This window comes from Podospora anserina, chromosome 3 (genome assembly GCF_000226545.1).
Source record: "Podospora anserina S mat+ genomic DNA chromosome 3, supercontig 2".
NCBI classification, from domain to species: domain Eukaryota; kingdom Fungi; phylum Ascomycota; class Sordariomycetes; order Sordariales; family Podosporaceae; genus Podospora; species Podospora anserina.
Window position 1 is genome coordinate 395,780 of NW_001914856.1, and position 19,873 is coordinate 415,652.

Consider the following 19,873-nt stretch of genomic DNA (forward strand, 5'->3'; position numbering starts at 1 on the left):
GGGCTTGACCACTGGCAAGCAGAGAGCACTCGCCGAGAGCCGAGAGCAAGCTGGATGACCCGGACGTGCATCTGCCTTTCTTGCAAGCCCTAGGTACGTACCTACTAGGGTAGGAAAGAAGGTCAGTCACCGATTACACTAGGGCATTCCATTGCTTTCCCCACAAAATTGCAACCACCCCTCGCACCCTTTCCCTCGCACCTTTGTCCCACTCAACCTACTCGTCTTCCTCTCTCTCCTCTTCTACATCAACAACGCAACATGCCACAAGCCTCAAGTTCTTGATCCGGGCACTCTCTCAGCATCCGTCGTTCGTGAACCTGCTATTTGCAGTGCCGAGGTGAGACATTCCTGTACTATCTCCTCGACGGAAAGGAAGATGCTGACGACTAGCCTGTCTCCAGACCACGACAGACAATGATTTGCCCCTCGTGTTTCCAGGAGATCATCATTCAAAAGAGCGACATCAACCAGATCATGCCGCGGATGGAGAAGCAAGCATTTTCCCGGCCATCGTTGCATTGCTGAACCCATCGCAACTCACAATGTCCTCCGGTGCTTGACGCACACCCTCGAGCTGTGGACGCCTCGGAGCAGCGGGATCGACCTCCATCGCCTGGGGGCCAGGAAGGGGCTGATCAAAGAGTCCCAGCCAAAGTTGTGGGTCCCTCGGTACACTAGTCAGGTCCGAGGTGGTGTGGGAAGGGGAAGCCAGCTTGCCTCGCGGAAGTGGCGTGTACATGTACAAGAGGAGGACAGGATGATTTTGGGGTATTGTGTTAGAAAGTAGGAGCATCATGTATAATCGACTACTATCATTCACTTGGCCCTCTAGATCCTTCCACTGCCTTTCGTGATGTTTTGGATTGCTTGTTCTTTGTTGGAACCTAGGTAATCGCCGAGTAGTGCCTAGAAAACAAGCAGCACCCCACCCCTCCAAAGGCGGCCACACCACGTGATCGACTCAGGGGCCATTCATTTCCACGAACGCGCTATTCTGTTCCTCATCTCAACTTCACATCACCAACCATCCATTCACCCACCATGAAGTCGCTTTTCCCATCCCGCCGCAAGCCGCCAGTTCAGATTCTCACTGATACCCAAGACCTTTTTGCTCATCTCCCGACCGAACTCATCATCCTCGTCCTCGAACAACTCAACACCTCCAGCGACATCATCTCGGCCCTCCACGTCTGTCGCAACTGGCGTGACATTCTCCTCTCTCCAGAGATATGGCCCTCCATCGCCGACCGCCTGGCGCCAGGCCTCACCACCCACATCCGCGAGAGAAATTGTTCAGTCAACCTCCATGCCCAGGCCAAGGTATTCCAGTCCGCGTTGAACCTCCACCACCTCTACCAGTCCGGGCTCTTTTCCCACGCTCGACACCACGTCGTGCGTGTAAATGATGGTTCTTTTACTCTTTCAAAGCAGGTCTCGGTCGAGTCGGGGGGTGTGCACTCCCTTGCTGAGGTCCCCGGTCTTGATCCATTGTCGGAAGAGCTGCATGTAACTCACGTGAGACTTTACAGCCATGGGAGGATTGCCTGGTGGCCTGAGGCGTGGCATTTACCTTACTTTGCGGTGGTGGATGATTTGAGGGCTAGAGTGAGGAGGATGTTTCTCTTTCCTGGGCAGGCTGAGCTCAGGGGGGAGGATCGGAGACGGGGGTGGAAGACTGCGTTGGGGGAGAAGTTGTTTGTTCTTGGGCAGGAGGACGCGGGGGTGTGTGTGTGGCATTTGGAGAGGGATGAGATGAAGTTTGTGGAGCTGCCGGGGGGGTTTGACAGGTGTGTTGTGGATGGGGAGAGGTTGTTGTTCGTTGGGCGGAGGAACGCCGAGGTTTGGCTGTGGGAGTGGGCAGGTGAACAAGGGGTGAGGGAGATTGATGTGGCGGGGGATGAACCTAGGTATGTGCCTGGGCCGGTGAGGATGGGTGGGCAGATTGTGCAAGGGTACCCGAGGCCGGCGCCGAAGTGGGGGTTGAGGTTTCAGGATACGGATGTCAAGGTTGATTTCATTCTGCATCCGAACGACTGGAGGGTGATTTTTGTGGTGACGTGGGATGAGGTTGATTTGGTGGTGAGTGAGTTTTATGAAGGGTGCATGAGGGCACGGATGGTATGCCCGCGTGAACATCTTGCGTATCGGGGGATGGTGAGATCGAGGACTGATAATGCGGTGCATTATCTGCGGACTGATAGATGTGATGGGCGTGGGGGATATGTTCTCATGACAGCTTGGGTTGGGGAGGAGCCGATGTGTGATGCTGGGCATAGGGGGAGCATAGTGTCTGTCTGCTTCAACGTCCACACCTCGGAGTTCAGCGCGCTTGTTCACCACGCATCATATCAACGAACGCCTGCTGCGCATCTCTGGGATGGCTTGCTGGCTGTCAGGGTGGCTGGAGAGGACCAAAATGGTCTTAAACCCGTCGTCGCACTTTTGAAGCCGTGTGATGCAGACGAGGGCAACGAGGCGACCTTACAACCGGGGAACCCGATGCCGGTACGCCTGATCAAGCAACCATCCAACACTATCACTCCAGCAGAGGGGAATATGACCTTTGTGAGTGAGGATGGCGAGATTCGGCCGCGCGCACAGTCTCTCCATGGTATGGCACATGCTTTCGAGGCTGGCGGGGATGCCCGGCAAGCAGGCACAGATGCGATGAAAGCTGAGTGGCTGAGTGGAGATGGCAAAACACTGGTGTATGTTGCCGGAAGGGATTATACGGTGTGGATGTTTGGGGAGGATGGTATTCCCAAGGAGAAGAAGGAGGTTCGCCTGTGGAAGGAGAGATTCAAGAACGCCATTGCTAGCACGGGGCGTGGAACGAGGGCATAGTGAGATGTGTGAGATGATGGGACGGGAAGGTTTGGTTGGATAACTTCTCGATTTGTATATTCGTATGGACCTCAATCTTTAGAATAAAAATAGGCTCTCCCGCCTTCAAGAACGAACCTTTCTCGAGACCATGGCATTCCAAGAGCAGGGCATTTCAATCTCTTCTGTTCCATGTTGGTGATAATGTGACAGCTGCAGCAAGCGACACTCTTTGGCACTGTCAATGCTCCGCAGGCTTATTATAGCGGGACCGAGTTTGACCCTTCGACGAAAATTTGCTGGCCACAATTCATCGGACCAATACCCACCATATGCCCTGATCCTCCTGCTCGATTCTGGGTGTACCTTCCTTCAGATTGTGATTTCTCGTCCGGGCACCAGGCTGCTGAGGAATGGCGTGCCCGTCGTTGCACCCGACTACTTTGCCATCGGCAAGCTGCTTGTCCGGGCATGGACCTGGTGTTTGTAAAATTCTGAACGATGGCGGTGTTGCTTTATCTCGGAAAGAACCCCTTGGTTTATAACTCGCCTGCGGATGTCTCCATCTATCCGAACCTTCTCACTCAGATCAGTTGCCTGGAGACCATCACATAAAGACACTCGCGTCTACGACAATGATGCCTGCCATGACAGTGTTGATCTTTTGAAAGTCTACGCTATTGCCGTTCAAATAGGTATCTACCTGTAAGCGGGAGTTTCCACGGACACCAGCAAGAAATCCCACAAGACCCCCACACGTTCTTCAACCGATAGGACCGACCGACATTCTCGCCATCCGCAAGCACAGTGTGTCATCTTGGTATAGACGGTCAGAGCCGCGGAGAATTGCAAGGTGCTACTTCTCTCGACGGGTAGAGACGGCTCGATCTGTGGCACGCCCTCGTCATCAGCGGTTTGGAGCTTCCACAGAAACCTTCTCAGAGTCATGACAGCATCTCGGAGATGCGAGAAATTTGTCATGTGGTTGAAAGAATCATCATCGCAAGGCACCATCTTATCCACTCGTCCGTGCCTTACTCGTCTGCCCTGGCGTTCCTGTCAACCGAAGCTCTTTAGGTCTGGCTTCCTTGGTGGTTCATGATCACCGTTTGAGCAAGTAGATTCGTAATCTGATGAGGCAGAGTGCTCCGTAATATAGATTAGATATGACCATGAGAGGAAGCAACTGCCCTGCGTCTCTGCAACCACACACACCCAAATGACGGAGTTACTATAGCCACCCCGGGCCTGGATCAAGTCTGCCAGTGGCAGCCGGGGGTTAGTGGCTCATGCCTGGACCCGTGCATTCCTCCCTAGTCTCTCGCCCTTGCCCACACACAACTATGTTAGGAAATTGGAAAATCTCGTACCTTAGATTTCCTTCCACCTCCGCTTCCTGTTCCTCCAAACATTTTACCGCTTCATCTGCCTTCTCCTGCCTCCTCGTTGAAATTCGTTTGTTCCTTCCGGAGATCACCAAAGGAAAACCTTTGTCTGAGAGGATGTGGCCGAGCTCCACGATGCATTGTTCTTTTCTTCAGTTCCCTGGAATATCTCGCCATTAACAAGATGCCTCGCAATCGTCACGGGATGGCCTTCTCTCTGCCAGAGCCAGTCGAGATTCCGGTCTTGCACGCTGTGCTCGTGGTGTTGCCTCGCCAGTCTGCTTTCTCCAAGAGCCAGAGAGAATACATCATTGCTCAAGGACAGGCTGGCCGTGGGTTTTCGTACCTAGTAAGTTGTTTTCTTCTGTCTCTACCGTGACACATCAAGCCTTCTTCTGGGACTGATTCGATGGTTAGATTGGATGCTTGACGTGCTGCTCGCCCACTTCTTCGACATTCCCCCTGTGGACGCCAAGACCTGGTACCTCTATATTCACCGCTTCATCGAAAACTAGATATAGGTTCTGCTGTGTTGGTGTTTCGATTGGTTCACTGCTAATCACCCATGGACGACCTAGAATACCTCCATGTCGACGACGCTGAACCCACCTTGTCGCTTCAGGGAGGTTATTCCACACGACACAATCCTTGAATTTTCAAGCCCTCTTTTGTACCAATCAATTGGCGGTGCTCTCGTCCAGAGCTGTCCTCGGCAGTCGCCGTGCATGGCTGTCTGCAATTGAAGTTGTGTTCTTCTCGGTAGGTGGAAGGCTTTGCATTGACGCTTTTCCCTTGGCTCCGACTAATCCCTAGTAACAGGGAATCGGCACAAATGGCTCCAAGCCTGCAATCAAACTTCCGTCCCTGACAGGTTTGGCCATTTCTGCGTCGCATGGCAGACCGATCCTGCCTCACAGACCGAACCTTGCCATGTCTTGCCGACCCTGCCTGCGAACCGACCCTGGGTTATGAACTAGGTACCACTTCCTACATCTACAGGTATGATTCCATCTTGATCTGGCCCATCCTGAGGATCGAAAACTTACCACAATCCCTGTTTGTGACAGATTGTGCTTGAAAGGTTGCAAACAAGGCTCGCACCTTCCCATCAACGCGAACTGCGCTGTGATTCTGATCTCTAGTAGGTTACCAGTCCTCCCCACTTCGGAGCGTCATAAGACTGTCAACTGCCCTTTGTTTGTGCATAGAAACGAGAGGAAGCAGGTTATGCGTATGCACTATGCGGTGGCGTGGATAACAAGCTCGAGCATTCCCTCTGCCTTGGTTCTCCAGCTTGCTCTATCGTATCCTCACGACGCTTCTCGACATTATGGATATTCATCGCAAGAACGCTGTTTGCAGGGTCAGATTGGAGCGGCCTCTCAGCTACCTGACTCCAGCAGCATACATTGCTGTGATTGCCTCGCCCAGGGAATGACCTGCGTCACTAAGCTGTAAGCACAGTGATCTCCCACCTCGCTCTCCTGAAACCATGGCTAACAGATTCTTCGGTGTCAGTCCTCCTTGCTGACACCGATGGTTCCATCTCTTGACAATCCCTGCCCAAGAGCGCTCTCCTTTCTGCGAGATTGCCAGTCCTCAAGCACCGACCAGAGCCGCAAGGTCCCAAGACCCACCGTCAGCGAGACTGATCAAGATCTTTTGTCAATCTGCAAGCATAGTCCGACCACCACCTTTTGCAAGCTCTTTGGCGTTAATCACTGTGTACCCTTCCCGGGACTCTGGTTCACACATCGTTGCCGATTATGCGGAGTGAAAGTCAGGTCAAAGCCCAGGCTTATCTGCCATTGCCCTTGTCAGCCCATTGCAATGGCCACCAGATCTCATTCTGCATCGTCACATCATGCGAGTACAGGGCAGACTTCACTTTGGCCCCTTCGACGACAGTCTCATACTGGCAAGTCAGACTCGAAGCATGCGACACGCTTAGGTTCCCCTTCGAAACATCGAGGCTGCGGGGAAGGCGACGAAAATCTGCTCTAGCCATGGCACCACCAACTGAGTTCCTGTTTTTGCGAGAGTATGCCTCAAACTCAGATTAGCAGCCTTGCAGGACAGTCTATCCATGGCCACAACGCCAGCATCCCTGACAAATCATGGCCCTCGGCCCCCCAGAAAATATTGCGCCTTGAGCTGTGACACCACCGGAGGAGCTACCTTTCCCGAGCCTTCGTCCTCCTGCGAAACCCATGCTACCCTGGGATCGGCTGGTTGGGCGTCATTTACCTATGCTCCCGCCTATATGTGTGCGTTCGGTCTGTCCCTCTGACCTCTGCGATGACATGTCCGGTTCCCGGATCCCGTCCATGCTGTGACGGGCATCCTACGTTGAATCCTCGTTTCACCAATGAGCAAGATTCCGATCTCAGCGAATGTCCCGTGTTCAAGGGCAAGGCCTCTGCCGGTCGAGTTCACCGACGGGGACCTTGTTGCGACTTTTATGCCATCAAAGCCTCGTGGCTCAGGGAGCGCACCGGACCCGACATGAATGTCAAGTTCTTCCGACCATCAAACCCTATCTCCAGACGAACTGTTTCAGGGCCTCGCTGCCCCAATGGCTTCTTGGCTTCGGGTGATTCGACTGTCTGATATCAGTGTCGCTCTAGCAGCTTTTACAACCTGTACGATCGTTACTACTCTCCAGCGGAGATTCTTGTCTTACCCTGTCGCTCTGCCGACCTAACTTTGGAAGCTCTCGTCTCCTGACTGGAGGTCCACGGGTTCATGCCAACGCCGCCGTCGACACCACCCCGGCGTTTGGCGGCCAGTCCCTCTTCCCGCGCCAGCATGGGTATCTCAGTCTCTGGGGCCCCAGCACGCATAATTGGTCGTCCCGGACAGTTTTCCCTCTCAAGGCCATTGCCGTTTGAAGCCCTGTGAGTGCACATGGGAGAACCCTGGATGATCGACGAGGCGCGAGTCTGAACAGCAAGGTCACCAGCGTTTGCGGGCGACAACGACAACAACAAGAACAAGTGACGGGCATAGCCCAAAGGGGTTTTGTCAACGTTCGACACCGCCTATAATCAAAAGTCAGCAACCGAGACCTATGTCGAGCCCGAGCGCATGGCCTGTCCCTCCAAGCTTCATATGCAAGTCCGCCGGTTGGTCTCGTGTTGTTCAGCTTGGGTTGTTGACCAAGATAGAGCGTTATTTCTCTCTCGTACTCCCCCGAAAGATATTTCCCGCAGAGTGCCCAGCCCGGCGACATCACGTTGCCCGAGCTGGTGCCCTCAACGCCGAATACGTCGAGCCCTCCGGAGTCATGCGGATGGACAAAGCAGCCATCCAAGCATTAGAACTCTTCCGCAACTCGCGGTGCGTTGGTTGGCAAGCAGTGGTGGAAGACGTGTTTTTCGACGATCTGGCTGCAAGTGATGGAAAAGTCGTCCTTTTTCGACGTGGGATCCGGAGAGCTGGCGCTGGGTCACGAAGAACGTCCTCCAGCCGATGACGAACGGGGAGGAGATCAACCTCCACCACGACGCGGTGGAGATTCTGTGTGGCGACGAAGATGTGTTCCGGAAGCTAAGAGATTGGTTGAAGGGGTTCGAGAGACCTATGTATTGGACTTCTTTGCCATCAAAGCGCTAGTGGCTGAGACCTCTGGCCAACTGCTGTTCCTTGACGGTGGTCTTGGAACCACCCTCGAAACAATCCATGGCGTTAAGTTCTCCGAGTCGACGTCCCTGTGGTCTTCCCACCTTCTTTTGACGGGTTTGCACTTTGCAGAGGTGGCGCGGAACACGATCATGCCTGCAGGACCGTTGCATTCTTGTGATCGGTCGGCTAGTCACCGGCACAGAGGCCAGGGCTCTTCAAGGCATGCCCGTCAAGGAGATGGTGAGTCTTGGTCCTAAGCCCCCGCCTTCAACCATGCTGTGAAACTGACAGTCGTATTTCAGGATGCAGATTTTGGCCGTGGCTCATCTGTGGGCGCATCTGCTTTCCCCTTCTGAATTCCCCAAGGTCTTATGGACGAGCAAGTGCGAAGCGTTGAGCGCCCGAATTCACCACCTAGGCAACTGTCCAGTCAGCACCGTCGAACATGGCACCCCCGTACAGGCTGTCAAGATTGCAGCGTGGTTGCGGGACCCTACAACAGCCAGCAAGTCAATTTGTTCTGGCCAAGTGTCGGACCTTCGGTCGCAGAAGGGCTTGCCGTCAGCAGATCGGAACATCAAGGCTACTCTACTGCTTTCAAGCTTGTGTCGAAAACCAAGTCTGCTGCAAAGGATTTACTCCGGCGCGTGCTGATATTACTATACGCGAATTACCGCAGTCCACTTCGAATTGTTCCTGCGGAGCGTTGCCAATTCCGTACCAACAAGTACAACATGCTCTTATCGATGAGATGCTCAGGCATCACCGCGAGGCCAACCTCATGCAGCACCTACTCGACCGAGTCCCTCAGACGTCAACCTTTCAGAATGACGACACGATTGCGCGCGGCAACCAATTGCAGCTGAGAGAGGTCCGACTTAAGGTTGAGTCGCGTGTTCGATTGCGTCCACCTTGAGCTTCTGCTGGCCAGCAAGACGGGTTTTGGGAGCCTCACCGGAGTCACCCAAACGTTACCCATTCAGAACCGTGACATGCTCGGTGAGACATTGGCACAGGTCCACTGTTCTTGTCATTTGCAAACTACGAGTTGACCTTTGTCGCAACGTTCGACGTTCTCAGAGCCCCCAGCTCTTTGGCATCCCAGCAGGCATGAACATAGGTGAGACCCTTCCAAGAGTCAACTTCAAATTGTTTCTCAGACACTGACTGTGCTTCTGCATCAGGCAATGAAAACCTGTTTGAGCTTCTACTTAGATGGGGAGGTCCAGTCCTACGGCCACCGACCGGACCAGTCATCTTTGTTGATCCACCGTCGCCCGTTCCTGATCATACACCTTCGAGGCCACCGGAGATGCGACCCCGTCTCTTCGGGGCTGTGACACACCGACTGTGGCGGTCAAGACAACCGCCAACGAGGGCAACAGCAAGTCGGAAGATCAACGCCGTCCGTCTACTTATGGCATGTTTCCTTGTGTTTGCTATCCCACCGCTCACCCAGACGATCGCCAGTTCTTCATCGGCGGTGTATTCTTGCAGACACAGGAATCCAATTCCCTCTTCAAATGGGATCCACGAACCCCTACATGCCGCATTGTGCCGTAAAATGACCCTGGGGACTTTGTCGCCCCATCGTTGGTTCTGGAGCAGACTCCCTTTTGAGTATCGCTACTTAACATCGCTTTCGAGCATCCTTTCGGGTATCTTTTCGACCATCCTCTCAAGCATCCTCTCAAGCATCCTTTTTAGCATTCTGTTCAAGTATCCTTTCAAGCATTCTTTTCAAGCATTTATTTGACAATTATCTCTTTTCGGGCACACAAAATTCTCAAACCCACCAGGCCTTCGTCCAAGTCATTTCATAGGGAGTCGATATCGACCACACCTTTCCGCGCTCTACAGGGGCATTGGAGGATCGCTCCAGCAGTCTCGATCCGAATGCTTATATTTCAACAAGAACTACGGAGCATGCAGCGGCTCTGCAAGATTTGTGTTTGTGGTTCAGGCACACCACCGGTTTATCGCCGGTGGGGGCACCACCGACAAGATGATGCCCAACCCGCACGTATATGGCCACCACCAGTATCCCCAGGGGCGCTCGGCCTGGATGCATCAGCAGACGTCGCAGAGGGTCATCCCGCTGGAGCGAGCTGACGGGGGGCGGCCGAAGGTGCTGAGGCCAACGCGGTCACAATGGCGTCAAGGCCCCGACGGAGAGCCAGCCCCACGAGAGATTTTATTCGAGGAGGGGGGAATGGTTCCTGGTCGGGCGAACTCTGCCCGATCAAGGATGTTGCTGTCCCCTGGAAGGGATGGAGGACGGCAGCCAGAATTGTTTGTTTTGTTTCTGTGTGAATATTCTCTGGGGACGTTCGGTGTAGTTTTGTTAACTTGGTAATCGATGGGGAGGGCCGACGAGGAGGACGAGGGGATCGTGATCAAGGCTTTGCGCTGTGTTGTTGTTGGTGTAGGGTGTGGATGTGGCGAAGACCGACGAGGAGGACGATACGGTGGGGTGGTGTAGGATAGGTGTAGTGGTGTTGTTGGTTGTGGAAGCAAAAGGACATCCTCCCCACAGGGTAGGCCGGGTGGTATATATCTCTACAGTGGTGTGGAGTGTGGATATTGGGAGTTGGTTTATGCGTTGGGCATATCGATGAATGGAAGAGATCAAGGAGGACGGACGAGGAATACACACAAACCCAGATGTGGAAGAGTGGTGCAGGGATAATGCAGTGGTGTTATTGGTGTAGCGTACGGATATTATGCCAAGTTTGGAACCCAGACAGTTGATTTGAAGCATGTAATTGAACTGAAGATAATGTCTGACAAAAGAATCTTGTTGAACGACTTTCTGTGCCCTACAGTGATGAGTTCTGTCTACTACCACCATGGGCATGATCTACGTCTCACCGAGTGAGGTCAGTGCATGGCTCCATCACAGGAGAATTTTTGCACAGATCATCAATCATGTTCATTAACATATCCCTAACTCATCATGTACCCGAAAACCATTGCGCCAACCATTCCCATGCCCGTGTGCAAAAAAGCATCCCACCCAACACATGCCGCTATGTGATGCTGTCGTCAGCGAGAAAAGAAAATCCAGCACCGATATCTACCTCAACTCAGTCAATCTGTACAAAGAACCCATCCGACTTTTTTTCTTCTCCCCTCCTCCACTACCTACCTTAGGTAGCCGAAGCAGCCTGCGACGCCACCTCCTCCGCCGCCGCCGAATCCAACTCCCTGGCCATCATCATAAAATGATTCGTTACCTTCCCCGTCATGGCCCTCTGCGGACTCCCGCTCCTGCTCTGACCAGCAGGCATGCTCATCGTCCTCGCCCTCCTCGACCCCGGCCTCGCAATCAGCTTCGGCCTAGGCGGCCTGCTCTCATCCAGCGCCGGCCTCGCCTGCTCCTTTGAAATCACCAACCCCTGCGTGATGGACATCAGCTCCCCATTCTCGACACAGCACATGCTCGGCCACACGACCAGCAGAATCTCGTCCGGGTCCACCTCGCCCTCAAACTCGTCTTCATGCTCGTGGGCCGAGTGGAGGCTCCCGTTGTCGGTGTCGTTGACGAGGAGCTTATCACCCGGCAGTGTACCAGCCGCACTGACCGTTCTGATCGAAGCCGGAATGGGGACTTTACTCGCCTCTGCAAGCGCAGATTCAAGTCTTTCGTCGATGCTTGTCGGTGGAACTTCTTCGTCCGTCTCGACAGCCTTGTCGTTTTCAATCGCCTCGGCAAACTCGGGCAGGTCCAGGACCTGCCAGTCGTAGTCGTCGTAGGGGGGGCCAAAGTAAGGCTCTATCTTCATGTTGGCTACCTGGATGCGCATCCACTGCTCGCATGCCAGCCGGCAGGCGGCTTCGAGGCCGGTGCAAAAGGCTTCGAACTGGAGGGCGGTTAGGAGGTGCTGGACCACCCAGGAGACTTCCCTGACGACCGTCTTGACGCGGCGGGCGGCTTGTTCGAGCTGGCGTTCTGGCATCATTGCCAGCATGGTGGCGCGGAAGTGGGCTTCGCGGGCTGGGTCGTCGTCTTCGAGGGCGCGGAGGAATTTGAGGAGGGGTTCGTCGTCGTCTTCAAGGAGGTAGTTGGGGCGGAAGATGTGCCTGTGGAGGGCGCGAGACAGGATGGCCAGGACGGCCGAGATGCGCATCCCTTTTGCGGCGGCGGTGTTGGACTGGGGGAGGGGGATTTGCAGCTGGGTGGCCATTTTGAGGTAGGGGGAGCTGCGGAGGTTGGTCCAGCAGGAGGCGTCGGAGAGGATGGCGTTGTCGATGTCGTGCCGGAAGGAGGTCTCGACGAGGGTGACGATGGTGGTCCAGATTTTGTCGAGGACGGCGACGTAGGTGTCTTCGTTGTCGTGCTGGAGCTCGATGCGGTACTGTTCGAGGTCGGCGAGCTTGTTGGAGGTTACTTCGAGGTTGTGCTCAGTGTCTTCGAGGCGGTTGTGGAGGTCGTGGTTTTCCGACTCGGCCTTTTCCGCGCGGGTGGTCTCGGTGGTGAGTTTACCGTGGAGCTCGTCGATCTCGTTGTTCTTTTCTTCCAAGGTTTGCTGGAGGGAGGTGATTTGCTCTTCGGCGGCCCGGAGGGACTCCTGGAGACCGGAGATCTCCTTATTCCTCTCTTCCAAGGCTGTCTCGAGAGTGGCAATCTTTTGCTTGGCAGCCTCCAGCTCTTCCTCCAACGCCTTCTCTGCCGCCTCCAGCCCCTCCGCCTTCTCCTTCAAGGCCTGAATCGTAGCGTCATTGTCGGCCTTGATCTGCTCAAGCGTCTTCTCCAACTCGGCCTTCGCCGCGGTCAATGCAGCAATCGTTCCCGCAGCCAGCACGGCAGCAGCCGCCGCCGCCGCCTCGTTCGTCTTCTTCTCCTCCTCCACAGCAAGCTTCGCCGCCTCCAGGTCCTGATACTGCTTCGTCGTGAGCGCCTTAAGCTCCGACAACTCAAGCTTCTTCAAGTCCACCAGATCGGCATACTCCTGCTCCTTTCTCGCCTTGAGATCGGCATACTCCAGCGTCGTTTGATCCCTCAAATCGGCATACTTCTTTGCCGCCGCCTCCGCCGCATGTGTCGCGGCCTCGATCTCCTCCTCCAAGGCCCTGTGCGTCGCTTCCAAGTCGGTCTCTAACCTTGTCCTGGTGGCAGTGAGCTGAAAGATCTCCTGGACCTTCTCCTGGACGACTAGCTCCATCTCTCGTCGCTCCTTGACGAGGATTTCCTTTTGGTCTTCGAGCTCATTGCGGAATTTGCGGTATTCCTCCAGTAATACTTGGTGAGAGGTGCTGAGTTGGTTGTTTTGCTCCTTGACGAAGAGGAATTCACTGAAGACGTCGGCGACGAGCTTGTAGTTTGGGTCCGAGGTGAGATCGCGGATGGCGCGGACCAGGCCGTCGACCGCCTGGGCGGGGTCGGCATCTGGGTGCTGGGGGTGGTGGTTGTGGTGGTTGTGGTGTGGAGGAGCGTGAGAGCCCATGGTTGTGGGCGGTGGTGTGGGCGGTATTTGCTGTGCTGATGGCTGCTGGTGCTTGTATGATGATGGGGTGGATGGCCTCTCTCCGTTGTAGGAACCTGATGGTGGTCTGCCGTTGGTGGCAGAGGAGTAGTAACGCGAACCCCGCGGGTATCCTGAGGAAGCCAGTTTTACGGTATTTGTTCCGCTGTTGTGAAAACAGCGGTGGGAAGTGGGAAAATGGAAAGGTTGGGGAAGTGGAGAGGGGGGCGAATGGGTATGAGCTATTATCTTGCGATGGGTATCCTGGGGATTTTGATTGACGTCTTGTTTGTCACGATGGTTGAACGAACGTCCAGTATTTTTCTGTCAGGTAGGCAGAGATGGAGATGATGAAGGGAGGACGTTGTTGGCCAAGGGGAACTGAAAGTAGTAGTCGGCTGGATATATACCTGGCACTTTGTCTCCCACTGACACGCGATGGGTGAATGGTTTTGCTGTTGTGTTTTTTTGAACGGATCACCAGACTTTTGGGTCCAATTGGGCTCTAAGGTTGCTGCAAGTCCCACCCGGCCGCTCTCTGCTGGGATCTGCTGGCCCGTCACAGCGTGACAGATGGAGAACGGCGATGGAGCCCAACGTCAACCAGTCCTCTTGCTCTTCTCCTGTTTTTGCCCCCAGTTTTCCCCTGTCGAGACCGCCTCGCCAAAATATGCAAAATTCTCGCCCGTCTCCTGCAGGCCGCTTGGTCGTTTGATGGCCCGGGGCTCCATCCATTGTTTTGACGTGGCAGCATCCATCGCCAACCCTCTCGGGCAGGGGACAGGCTTGGCGATTATTGGACCCGCCCAGTCCCGCTGTTACAGCGCTAGCCACGGCCACCGGCAGCTTCACCACCAGACATCTTGTCTTCTCCTCGCTGTCAACCACATGCTCACTTGTGCAACGGCCATGAACCCTACCTATCAACCATCATCTCGTCTTCGAACCCGCCAGCCTGGATCACCACACTTCAAACATTCTAACCAGCATCCCCATAGTCTACACTATATCCCACTGCATTAGCGGGCCGTGCCTCGGCCAAGAATTGGGCTCAGCGCAACCCATCACCAGGCGGTGCCCAAGTCGGCAACGCAACCACTGACAACTGGCAGCAATCAGCTTCCCCAATGCCTTCTCCTGACAGCCGCAATGGCCTTGCTGAAGCCGGCATCCGCGAACGCGCATCATGCTCGGCTATCTAGAACCTGGGGCCGGCATCGATCATGATGTTCATGGTCCGTTAACCCCGCCTTCAGCCGCCGAACTACTTTACCGCCTCATGTCACGTCTCACCAGAGAGCTGAGGATAACCTCGGCCACGGATTGGTCACCGCTTTTATACAGGGAACTCAGCCCTCCTCTCCACTATGATCAGACCCATACATACATGTGTGTGTAGAAACAAATCATGCCCCTGGTGCCATGTGTTCCGAACGGGCAGCTTCCGGGTGGTGGATCAACGGTCTCATCGGTCTCTGTAGGTGTATGTCTCTTGGCACTGTGTAGTGTACATAGTCTGCATGCGTTTGAGACCCAGCCAGATGGCGCGCTAGGTGTTGCCTGTTAAGGCTTTGAATTGGCCAATAGATGTGAGAGTATCAACAAGTGTTGATATCAGTCCGTGGCTTGAAACTTTCCGTACTTCAGATCTTGTACCCCACGCAGTGGATATATACGCCGGATCTTTGTTCAAGGACTCTTTTCTTCCGCTTCCCCCTCCTCGAAAATTCGAACACTGCATATGCCAAGACAGAACTCGGAGGTGTGGTGGGTGTGTGTACACACCGCCACCCGGACTGCCAGCCACATTGTTGCTATAAGAGGCGATGTTGTTGTTGTTGTTGTTGTTGTTGTTGTTGTTGTGCATGTGTTTCACCATGCTTATTGAAAAAATTACGTTCCGAGGGACTGTCGCATTCAGAGAGTTTTCTTATCAGATCTCGGCGACTATAGATCGACAACCGTCATCGGTACCAGAGATCTCACGCAACCAAATTTTGAACATGGAAGGATTCCTTGGCTGGTTCCAATTGCTACCCCCCCAGCTTTCTGGAAGAGGAACCGCGGAGGAAGAGGTGGAATGATTGAGATATTGGACTGCATAAAGCCGTGAGGGGCACTCAGGCTGTCCAGACTTCCAGTCGGGGGATTTCATTCTGGTGTTTGGCATTCATACGATGTTTTTCTCTCGAACAATGTGGCCGGAGTTAGAGAGCGTCGCACGAAACTCGGTGAAACGGTTCATGCAAAATGGTGAGAGTGAACAATACAACACAACTACAAGAACGCTTTTCCTTTTCCTTTTCCTTTTCCTTTTCCAACATCAGCCCTACCTACTCCTGAGGCTTCGCACAAGTCCCCCCAAGATTCGCCTTCGTCCTGCTCGCCAACAACCCCAACTCCGCCTCCGCAGCCTTGTACGTCTTCGTCGCGTTATGCGCCAACGGTCCGTAAAGCATCCAAGCCGACAGCGGCCTCAGCGTAGCATGACCCGCCCTCTGCGTCCTCAACCTCTCCCTATCCACCTTCGCCCCGGTTGACCTCTCCAGCGCAGCCTCGTACCCCACCGGCCACCCCTCCATCACCTTCTTCCCCAAGTTACCCGCCGCAACATAAGCCTCAAACCGATCCTTTCCCCCAAAATCCCTCATGATAAACGGCGCCCTGGCATACCCGACGGGAAGCCGGGTAATATCCTGACTCCAGTAGTCAACCCCATCCAACTGGACCACCGACCGTCCCCCTCTCCCCCACGGCTGCCCTTGCTCATCCCAGTAGAAGAACCCGGTGATCCAACCGCTCACGTCCAGGGGAGCGGCACCGCAGATGTTGCTGTAGCTCGCAAAAACAATACTATTCCAAAACCTCTTCGTCTCGGCCGAGTCAGGCTCATCCCAGGATTTGACAAACCTCTTGAAAATCGGCGCCAACCGGCGTTTATACTCCTTCGGCTCCTCCCCGAAAAACTCCAGCCTTTCCAGTTTCTTCTCCAACTTGACCCAATCCTCCCTCGTCCCCTCCAGTGTGACAGACGGAAGCCCGCAGATAATCCCGCCCTCGTAGCGAAAGTAAGCCTTGACGAGCCCCATCATCAGAATGGTGGACGTCATAACATCGTTGTCCGTCGTGGTCGAAAACCCAGGGACGATCCACTCCTCCAACCAGGGCGTCAGCACCCGCTTCTGAATCTCTTCTTTGAATCGCCAGAGGACGTCGGTCCAGGTGTGATCCTCAATAAAGATGACCTCCTGACCCTGGTGCTTGACAAACAGGTGGCGGACGGCTTCGGCGTGGGTTTCCATGTAAAAGTTCATTTGGGTCAAGATGGTGAACCAGATTTCGTCCGGCCGGAGGACGAGGTGGAGGTGTTCGCCCCACGCTTGGATTGCGCTCCTGACAAAAGAGTCGCCCGAGGGGAGGTGGGAGGAGAAGTTTGTCGATGCGGCGGCGGGGTCGAGGGTGCCGGAGTAGGCTGACAGGAGGAGTTGTACGGTGGAGTTGGGGAATTCGTTTGGGGCGGATTGGCGGAGGAGGTCCGAGGCCGAGGAGAGGGTGATGTTGGTGGAGGGGCGGTAAGGGAGGGGGGAGCCGCCTGGGAGGATCACAATGCTCGCGCTGGCGAGAGGGAGGAAGGCGAGGAGCTTCATTGTGGTGGTATTTTGAAGGGCCTCATAGCCTTGAGGAGAGAGAAAAGGTTGGTGTCGAAGCGGGAGGGAAACGGGACTTATAAGGACGTGGGATCGTCGGTCAGGAAAAGCTGGGGTTAGACAAAGTCTCGTAGATCGCTACATTCCAAGGGCCGTATGAATCGGCCTTGGTGTCCCGTGGAACAGGCAAGCGAGGTGTAATATAACCGGGTGAGCGGGATCATATGTCTCTCGGGGAATTTTGCCGGAAGTTGCTATTTTTGGATAGATTGCAGAGCATGATGAAACCAGGAACGTGCGACGCTCGTGTTGGGGAGAATTGTACTTTGTGATCAAGAGTGCAGCACTGCAGATCGGTGGTGTGGAAGTGAGTGACGGTCTGGTGTTGTGGGAAGATCGCAATTTGTTGTGGTTGGCGAAGGACTTGGCTGTTCTACTTGTGAGGAGTTATGAACTGACCCCCTGTTCCTTCACAAAATTCGTCATGAGCTTTCATAGATATAGAAGGTATTTATTCATCAGGTACCTTACGGGTACCTATATGTATCCAAAATCATTCCCAGAACCGGGAGAATGACACGGCGACGGTCGACACCGTCCCTAACATGACCAAGCAGACACCACAGGTGGTCCAAACCAAGGCCGTGGCAGCAGTTCCAATGGTTGCTTCAATCTCACCACCACTGATGTAGGTGATGGTGGACGCGGTTGATGCAGCGGCCGAGTGCTGCCAATGGGCAGCAACTAACGACAGTACCGCTCCGACGAAGGCAGGCAAAACACAGGCCTTGACGAAAGAATTGTTAGGGAAAGGCTTGACCTGTCGCTCGTCCACTTCAACGCCGCTGTCATCGTATTCCTTTTCCGTACTCCAACTACTGAAGGTAGCTAGTAGAAGAGCGAGAATGAACATCAAGGCCGAGGAGGCAGGGCTGGATCGATTTAGCTTCAAGCTCTGGGAAACTGGGCAACCAGGCAAATCTCAGGAAGGAACGCAGCCGCAAGAGCCAACTGGGACTCCGACGATTGCCTTCTCGTGAAGCCATTGTGCCCAATGCTTGAAAGTGACTGATTTGTCTCGGGTTCCATGAACTCGGAAAGCGGTGTCGAGGGCAGCGTGCCACCAGCCCACATGAATACCTAGAGGACATGAGGTGCTGTTGGTTCAACTTCCGATCTTTCTCCGCCAACGCTAACCCAGGCTCAGCTCGTGAACGTGGTCGATACGCCATTTGGAGGCATACGTCTTGCCTACAAATCAGAGAGATGCTCTGGAAAACGTCCGCATGGAGGGCTCTTGCTTTTGCGTACTCACCGGAGATGAACTCCCCTGCCTCTGACCCCGAGTATCGAAATGGTTCAGAGCACAGCATTCGCGAAAGCAGCAGTAATGATGAGCAAACTCCCGTCCGGCGAGCCGGCAATGGCGACAGCCCGGGAGGCTCCGGTCCGTCCCAATCTCAGCAGAGAAAGGAAGGCGATATCGATGTGAACAGCAACACCAATGGAGAGTAACAAGAGCCCCTCTATTTCTCTGCCCCCAACATGAAGACACATATTTCACGCGCTACCGGTGGAAGCAACATCATATGCGCCACTGGAAAAACACATTCCGTCCTTCGAGGGGGTCACCGACCATCATTGTGGTGTACAATGCTGCTGGCCAATATATTCTACAGGTCTGGCATGATCAAAGCCATTCCTTTGAACGCACTGCTCCTGACAGCGAGGCAAAGCCGGTCACCAAGGATGTACCACCGCTAGATCTTCCCCGCGACGAGTCCCACACCTTATTTGCCCAGGATATCGACCCCGAAATCAATCCGTACGCTAGGTCTAGCCCTCGACATATTCCCTGATGTCTTTGAAGAACAGCTCTACCGCTCAAGGTACCGAGGGACCGATAGTTGCGAGGATGCGGACCCCAGAACATGGAAAAGGGTCCTCGTGTCTAGACTGATCACATCCTATCTGCGCGAACCAATGTCTCCCGTCAAGAGTGGAAGCTTCGAAGCTCGTCTGGCTCTGAAGATAGCATGGCGACAGCAGTCTGGGAGGAACAAGTGACGTGCTTCCGGAAGCGTTGGTCTGTTGACAGTACCGCTGCACCGGCCGAACAGAGTAAGCAAAGATCCTCGCCACAACCGAGCTAGGTAGAACTGACCTGATATGGCTGTGAAAGCTGTTTACTTTGTCGATCCACTCCCTCTGGTAGTACACGAATCCGAGCGGCGCCGCAGTGACTCTTGTGTCGATGCTGCTGCGAAAATCCACCGATCTGAACACACGCCTTTCCGACGGGCAACATGGAGACTGCCATTTGCACCAACCACTCTCAAGGGTCAGTACCGAAACAGACAAGATTTTATGAAACGAGAAGTCACGAAGAAACACCCAAATTCGGACCACGACGGAACGGCCAGGAGGACTGGACTAGATCTAAAAACCTTCATCCCAGCGCCGGCCCTCTTACAGGTCATCCGCATCGACGCGATGTGCCTTGTTCGCCACCTCTCGGTCATTCTTGACAAGATGATCCACCAGCGCAACCAGCGAGCGCCTCATGCAAGAACGCCTCGAACTCCTGGAGAGAACTGCTCAACTGGGCCCAGCGAGAGTTGCCCCGGCTTTCGGAATCTCTGGCCGAGTTCTTTGCTTCCGCGCTGGCAACAGCTGAAGATCTGGAGCCTGTTCTCCCGGGGCTCTGCACGCACATACCAGCGCCAGCGACACATCCTCAAGTGATCAAGCTTCAGCAAGAAATCCAGGACAGTTGTGACTAGATGTGTCCGTACACATGAGCACCTCCGCGCGGAAACGTCACTTCTTGAGAGCAAACGGGGGCATTGCCCAGGCTGAAAATGTTACCCAGTTTTGACGGAGCTGGCTTTTGTTTTTATTCCCACGTCTTTTGCTGCTGCGCTGT

At 54.4% G+C, this 19,873-nt stretch overlaps 4 protein-coding genes across 4 annotated transcripts; 1 reads left to right on the forward strand and 3 right to left on the reverse strand.

The window, feature by feature from the left end:
* Positions 1–1,044: 1,044 nt before the first annotated feature.
* On the forward strand, positions 1,045–2,847 carry PODANS_3_2950 (uncharacterized protein; the record flags this gene model as incomplete). Its single annotated transcript, XM_001909038.1, has 1 exon — positions 1,045–2,847. The coding sequence occupies one exon, from the start codon at positions 1,045–1,047 to the stop codon at positions 2,845–2,847; it is 1,803 nt and encodes a 600-aa protein (XP_001909073.1).
* A 3,823-nt stretch (positions 2,848–6,670) lies between these two features.
* On the reverse strand, positions 6,671–7,120 carry PODANS_3_2955 (uncharacterized protein; the record flags this gene model as incomplete). Its single annotated transcript, XM_001909039.1, has 2 exons — positions 6,671–6,813; positions 6,895–7,120. The coding sequence occupies 2 exons, from the start codon at positions 7,118–7,120 to the stop codon at positions 6,671–6,673; spliced, it is 369 nt and encodes a 122-aa protein (XP_001909074.1).
* Positions 7,121–10,984: 3,864 nt separating this feature from the next.
* Positions 10,985–13,282, reverse strand: PODANS_3_2960 (uncharacterized protein; the record flags this gene model as incomplete). The annotated part of the gene is made up of 1 exon (XM_001909040.1): positions 10,985–13,282. One exon carries the CDS (start codon positions 13,280–13,282, stop codon positions 10,985–10,987), a length of 2,298 nt encoding a protein of 765 aa, XP_001909075.1.
* A 2,351-nt stretch (positions 13,283–15,633) lies between these two features.
* On the reverse strand, positions 15,634–16,947 carry PODANS_3_2970 (uncharacterized protein; the record flags this gene model as incomplete). Its single annotated transcript, XM_001909041.1, has 1 exon — positions 15,634–16,947. The coding sequence occupies one exon, from the start codon at positions 16,945–16,947 to the stop codon at positions 15,634–15,636; it is 1,314 nt and encodes a 437-aa protein (XP_001909076.1).
* Positions 16,948–19,873: the final 2,926 nt, after the last annotated feature.